Genomic DNA, 6,661 nt, shown 5'->3' on the forward strand with positions numbered 1-6,661 from the left:
TAAAGGAGCCCATCAAATAACAGAAGACTTCTTTGTGCTTAATAACAGTGCATAGTCTGAGCAATGAAATCCATCCAGACTTTTGGATAGCACTTGTGATTGTTTCCGTTCTCAGCTGGAAGATGCAGGTTCCCTTGGTGAACCGCCAGCAACATCATAGCTCACAGAGAGCCTGCTGAATGAATCAGGCAAGTAATTATTGATGTAAGAAGCAGGGCTGGGAAATAATTACAACCAGAGTGGCGCACAATGAAAACGGTGTGGTGGAGCTCGTGTGTATGTGTGTGTGTGGTATTTGTATGTCAGGAACTGTCTGTGAGTGGCTGAAGATAGTTATCCGTTCAAAATTTAAAGGTTGCTAAAGGGCAAAAACGTGCAAGAGCCTTTGTGTGGCTGATTCGTTTACCTTGTCTTCATGATGCCGCTGTGGCCGAAGGAGAGATTAACTTTCCCGAGATGTCACCAAACTCTTGTTCTCCTGTTTTATTTAATGTCACAGCACACACGTGTATTCACAAAACAATTCACAGCAGGACAGGGCGGCGGACACAGAGGCGAGCATCAAACACTGAGTGTGAATGCCAAAATGTCCTGGAGATGAGTTTCTCCGGCAGATTCCTGCGCGGTGGATTAATTAGCAGCAATAACACAAGGAAATATTTCACACGTTAATCCTAATGAAACTGTAACAAGTCCTCATAATGGTCTCTGTGGGGAATTAAGATGCAAAGTACAAACAAATCATTTTGTAGATCATCTATTCAAACATCAAACAGCAGTGAAAAAAAAAAACAGGCCACAGGCTGATTGAACAGCTTAACAATGGACATAACGCCCAAAGTCTCTTACAGTATTTTTGCAAATAGTTTTTTCACAGAAGTGCATAACAAAGATAAAACATACACACGGGTGCTGCATTAGAGGAAAAACATGAGCCCTTGACTCCTGCAGTAAAAGGAACTGGTGGCTCTGTGATGCTATGGGGGGCAATTTGCTGGCATGCTTTAGGACCACTGCTCCCACTTGCAGCCAGTAGGGATTATTCACCTTTATTCTTTTGTTAAACAAGGTTATGCTATCTTCAAGGTTGACAAGGCCCCACCCAAATTGCAGATGAATATGAAAATGATGTGAGTCATGCACTGTGAATTTTCCAGTCACTAGATTTCAACCAAAGCTCTCAGAGAAGCAAGTCTAACTACTCTGTAACCTTGAACCACCTCTGGACACACTTCTGGGGGAGTTATTATAAAGCCCAGGCTAAATTAATTAATTCATCACCCCATAAGACCTGTTGCACTATCTTCTAACAGTCTTGTGTAATTTGGCATACCTCAGCCTTCCCTTGCTGTATTCCTTTCTTAAGAATGTCTTATTTGCTTCAGCTGAAGAAATGGGAACACATGATGTGTTTTTGCAACAGCCTGCTAGTAACAAAGTGCTAAAGATACAATTTAAACTAGTTCTTTGCTAATTGTCTGTTAGGTATAGACACAACATTGGTTTATTCCTTGAGTTAGATGTGTTTTTATGCTCGAGTTATTCACAGGTCAGTGTTAAGTGGCTTAAAGAAAACAAACACTCCTCTGAAAATGGTCAGGTTCAAGTACTCTACTGAAAATGAGTAAGAAGCAGCTAACATCCAAAGAAAAATTATGAAAGCCTAAGTTTTAATATGTCACGCATGGCACCAAAGAAATATGGCATACAGAGTTGAATTACAAAGCAAACATTCAACATTTGGCAGAATATTCTTAGTGGCTTTCTTGCTAACATTTAGATGATGTGCGTTCTATTTATGACACTACAATCAGCGGCGGATAGCCTAGCTTAGCACAAAGACTGGGGAGAGATGGAAACAGCTAGCCTGGTTTAGTACAGAAAGTGACCAAATTCGCCTTTCAGCACCCCTGAAGCACACACAATCAAAATACATATAACTGTGTTTCCAAAAATGTCAGGCTATTCTCTTGCTCTGAATAAATCACATATTAATGTCTTTGTGTATCATAACCATGCTGGGTGGTGCTTCCTCCACTCTCCTTCCCCTCAGGGACAGAGAGAAAACATGCTGCACTGCACGAGAAATTCTCAGGAGAAGCTCCTTTAGGCCAGTTCTGTACTCTTTTCTGATCAGGCAGTAAAGCACTGGGTTCAGACAGCTGTTAGCATGAGCCAGGCACACAGTCAGGGGGAACGCATAGGCCTGGGTGTTGTAGAAGGCTTTGCTGAAGGGCACCAAGTCAAATTTGATCAGCACCCCCCACAAGGTGAGGGCCTGGTTGGGCAGCCAGCAGATGAAAAAGGACAGAACTACGATAGTGACGGAGCGGGTCACTTTGGATCGGCGGCGGTGGCGGCCTCTCTCACACTCTGATTTCTCGGTGCCACTCCCGGTTACCATGCTGCACACAATGCGCCGGCTCAGGATAAACCTCAGCAGGAGGAGGTAGCACACAGAGATGATAATCAGGGGAACCACAAAACCCAGAAGGACCTTCTGTGTTTGATAGAGTCCCAGCAGGACTTGGGGGTCCCAGTGACCAGAGTCGGAGTCAGAGAAGCGAACCAAGCAGAGCTCATCATCTGCAGAAACCTGGAAACACAAATGGGGAAATCAGAGGATCCTTATCCAAAACACAGAGCATGCGTGTAGGCAGACTAGTTGTTGAGTACTGATTCAACAAACCTGGACAGTGGTGGAGTAGAAAGCATGAGGCAGTGTGGCCACCAGAGACACCACCCAAATGGCTGAGCTGGCCCACTTGGCCCGAGCAGTGGCGCTCCTTGGGCTCTCCATCCTCAGAGCGGTAACCAGGGAGCGGTAGCGTGTCACGCTCATGGCGGTGAGAAAGAAGACACTGGCGTACATGTTCATGGTGGTGACCGAGCTCACGATTTTGCACATGACCCTGCCGAAGGGCCAGCGGAAGTCCAGCAGTGTGTCCACGGCCCAAAAGGGCAAGGTGAGGACGAACTGGAGGTCTGTGAGAGCCAAGCTCATCACGAAGCAGTCAATGGACGAGTGGTGGTATCCACGGCGACGGGAGTGAAGCAAGAAGAGTGCCAGGAGGTTACCCACGAGCCCCAGAACACATACAACCAGATAAACCAGGGCAATGACAACTCGTACCTGTCAGACACACACACACACACACACACAAACATGTTTTGTGCTTGAAGAGTGTTTTCAGTAGACATAAGTGAAAAAAAAATCTGAGACTTTTCCAACATGACTACAGAACCATAAAATAAAAGACCATTCCTCCAATACTTCCATTCCTCAATAGATCAACACGAGTGACTCAGAAGCAGCTGTTTTTGTTTGCAACCTTTTGAGGCGTCAGAACCGGCTAAAGCTCCCAAATATCACACTAGCCAAAATATTCTTTTTAGCACGCTCCTGTTAAGACATCTGAACTTCATTTTGTTGGGGCGGGGGGGATAAATTAAAGGATGGTGTGGCCCACTGCAGCATATTTGCATTTAAAGTTGGAGCCTATATGAGCAGAACTAAAACCAAGAGAAATATAAACAAAGACTGTATATAAAAGATAGCTTCTGGGTGTAAAAAACATGGAAGTGTATTCAACCTGCATTCTTTCTAATGTTCTAATGCCAGGTCTATGGGGGGAAAGTCACACCCTCAGTAAAGCTTTTCTGTTGAGTCTATTTTTTGTCTCAAATGCTAGTTTTAAGATCACAATATGCAAATAATATTTATTTTATAATTATTTTCCCCGCTGGAGTCCAAAAGGATGACAAAGCAGATTATTCTTTAGGGTGGGTGTCCTGACACCTGCTTTCAAAAAGCTCAGATGGCACTTTGTGAAAACATCCGGCTCCAGACTTCAAAAATTGGGCTTACCAAACCAATGCGTGGCATGGTGGCAATGTCATCTTTTATATACAGTTTATGCGTATAGAGTGTTGCAAAAATAAACGGTAAGATATTTTGAGCTGAAACACATTCTGAAGATGTGTGACTTGTTTTTAAAAAAAAAATGGTATAAAAATATAAAAATGGTATAACCTTTAATTAAGAAACAATATTATTTCCAAGATTCATGCACAATTACCGTTTCATTTTTTATTCATCTGATCCAACTGGACTTGTAAAAAAAATACAAGAAGGTAAGCAAACCTACTGCCAGATTTGCGCTGTCTCCGTGCAGATCCAACGAGGACTCCTGAGAGAGTATGTGAAGCCAGCAGTTTAACGAGAGGTTAAAAGAGGAGGCTGCTCCCGTAGGGCTGACCAGTTCGGAGATTTTGCGCTCATCCTCTTCCCCTCCGCACAGCCCTGTCAGAGCTCCAGAGGAGCTGCTGTTGTTGACCTGCATGGCTCGGCTGCAGGCGGGGAAGGGAAAAGAGGGCGAGCTACTTCGCAAAACTATCCACTTCTTCCACCGGGATAACTTTGAGATCGCAGGTGCGCAGGTGCGGCTTCAAAAATCCCCATCTCTTTCTCCTGATGCATGAAAAGAGACCAGAGCTCCAAAATGCGCTTTTCTTCTTCTTTTCTTCTTCTTTTTTTCTTGCTTGAATCTTTTGTTTGTTTGTGTTTCCCAGTCGGAAATGTCTGAGATACTGAATAAACAAAAGAACGAGCTGATTAATCCGCATCCGCCTACTTTGGCGCGTTCAGCTCGAAGTCTGACATGATGCAGTTGCCTCTCCTGTCAGCATCCTCACACTGGAGGCTTTTATACTCGCCCAGCTTCTCGTTTCACCGCATGATGGCGCTCTGTCGGTGCACACACGGACTCCCCAGTGTTGATATATTATTGTCGTTATTAAAGCAGATGCCCCACTAACCAAGTTTCAGATGTCAGTACTCTTGGCTGAGCTTCATTCATACCCCCCCCGCACCCACCCCTTTTTGATGTAATCCAGATTTAACTTAAATTTTTAAAGATAAATTGATCATATTTTTATAGATTTTCTTGCCTTCAAGGGTTTTTCAGTGTTCATTTCAACATTAGAAAATCAGAAAGCTTTCAGTCTTTTTGATGCTGTTAGAGGAAGAGCTGTGTGCGCGTGCGTGCGTGCGTGCGCTTGTGATTTGCATGTCTTATAGGTCACTGTTTGTATTCGCACAGTGTGTCGCTGAGATCTAAACTGAGTCCGTTTGAAAGAAAAGACAGTGCAGCAAACATTTTCTCCAGCACCTTCATATTAAAACAGTCTGTAACTTTAAAAAGAAGAGATCTCAACATCTTAACCTCAACCAGTTTGCTCCAAGTGGTATTAAATAATTGATCCTTGCCTCTAAAACTTAGTAAAAGGGGGCAAATATAAGAGCAGCTGGGACGTTTGGAAGAAAGTGTATGCTTTCCTTTTTTCTTCTTTTCCTGTTTTCACAAGCAGTCAATCACAAATTCAGATGATAATAAATCTTCTTTTGTACACAGTGCTGACATGGAAAGAAACGCAGATGTGGTTGAAGTCTGACCCACCAAATCTCACCCGTGAAGCCGCTTGTTGTCATTCTGCTGAGGCTTTCGAAGATGCTTAAAAATTCAGCTTTCATTTAAAAATAAATGGATGGGGAGATTCTGACACTGTTGGCCTTTTCTGACCTCTTTTTGACTATAGTCCAAATAAGTGCAAGTAAAACTGAGGCAAACTTTGGTTTGTGTGTGTAGGGATGTGAATATTTCTGTCTGATCAAGGTGAAAACACTTTACACTGACTGTGTTACGATGTAAATTTGTGTCGGTTATAAGAATGAGCTCTTCTTTAGTAATACATACGGTTATTCAAATACAAATTCTTGGTCTGATCGAGGGCGTTTCGTCAATGTCATTCTTTGGTGGAAGGATGATTTCTGCCTTCTTCAGAGCTGCTGCAATGCAAAGAATATAATGGCAGTGAAAGAGTTCTAGGCTGAACAAATGCTAATAAACCTCTAGATTAAATGAAATTTAGTTCAAAGGAGAGAAAAATCAAATATATATTAAATGCCCAGAGAATTTAGCCGGTTAAAGTTTAAACAGTAAATATATGCAAGGTTGCACAGGGATAAGAATGAAAGAAAAGACACCGAACAAACTCATTGAAAAGGGTGAAGGAGTTCAGGCTGCTGAGCAAAATCAGCCTCTTCTGCGTTCATGTTTGTCATCATTAAGTCAGAATTATGTGCCCATGTTTGTGAGTGCAGGTTAATTATTCTGCAGCTATGCTCAGATGTTCATGAAACCCCACGCGGACAGCCTAACCTTCTAAAATTATCTGAGCAATCTTCTCCTCCTGCGACCTCTTTTCTCCCTCGGGTAGCAGCACCTCTGCTCAGCTCTGAGATCCTGATTGAATTTCCACCTACATCTTTAACTCTTTATCATTACAACACACTGCCTAACCTGCCTCATCAATAATTCATTTCCGACTCCTAGCCGGTGTGTGCGTATAGCGAACCCGCAGTTTTGAGCTTGGTTTGCAGAAATATTTATTTATTTATTTCGGTTATTCTACATTCTCTGCTCAGCGAGAGCTCTCAGAGAGAAAGGCTCGATGCACAGCTGCCAGGAGATTAAAAAAACAGCGAGGTTATAAGACCACATTTCCACAACGCAGCCCCACCGACAAAGACAAAAAAAAATATCAACTGTGTAAAACTATAAACCAAAAAGAAGTATTCAAATGACAGGTTTGAATGCAC

At 42.9% G+C, this 6,661-nt stretch overlaps 1 protein-coding gene across 1 annotated transcript; it reads right to left on the bottom strand.

The window, feature by feature from the left end:
- Positions 1-466: 466 nt before the first annotated feature.
- On the bottom strand, positions 467-4,724 carry LOC100709029 (relaxin-3 receptor 1). The gene is made up of 3 exons (XM_003437977.5): positions 4,149-4,724; positions 2,690-3,133; positions 467-2,596 (listed from the first exon to the last, which is right to left on the bottom strand). Exons 1-3 carry the CDS (start codon positions 4,341-4,343, stop codon positions 1,985-1,987), a joined length of 1,251 nt encoding a protein of 416 aa, XP_003438025.1. The 5' UTR covers positions 4,344-4,724; the 3' UTR covers positions 467-1,984.
- Positions 4,725-6,661: the final 1,937 nt, after the last annotated feature.

Source organism: Oreochromis niloticus, linkage group LG18 (genome assembly GCF_001858045.2).
Source record: "Oreochromis niloticus isolate F11D_XX linkage group LG18, O_niloticus_UMD_NMBU, whole genome shotgun sequence".
Classification (NCBI taxonomy): domain Eukaryota; kingdom Metazoa; phylum Chordata; class Actinopteri; order Cichliformes; family Cichlidae; genus Oreochromis; species Oreochromis niloticus.

Bases quoted from the DNA above. Each gene is read 5' to 3' on its own strand.
- LOC100709029 (XM_003437977.5), bottom strand. From the start codon at position 4,343: ATGCAGGTCAACAACAGCAGCTCCTCTGGAGCTCTGACAGGGCTGTGC. The intron at 3,134-4,148 runs GTAGGTTTGCTT...TGTGTCTGACAG, and splicing joins GAGACAGCGCAAATCTGGCA to GTACGAGTTGTCATTGCCCT. The intron at 2,597-2,689 runs GTTTGTTGAATC...TTGTGTTTCCAG, and splicing joins TCTACTCCACCACTGTCCAG to GTTTCTGCAGATGATGAGCT.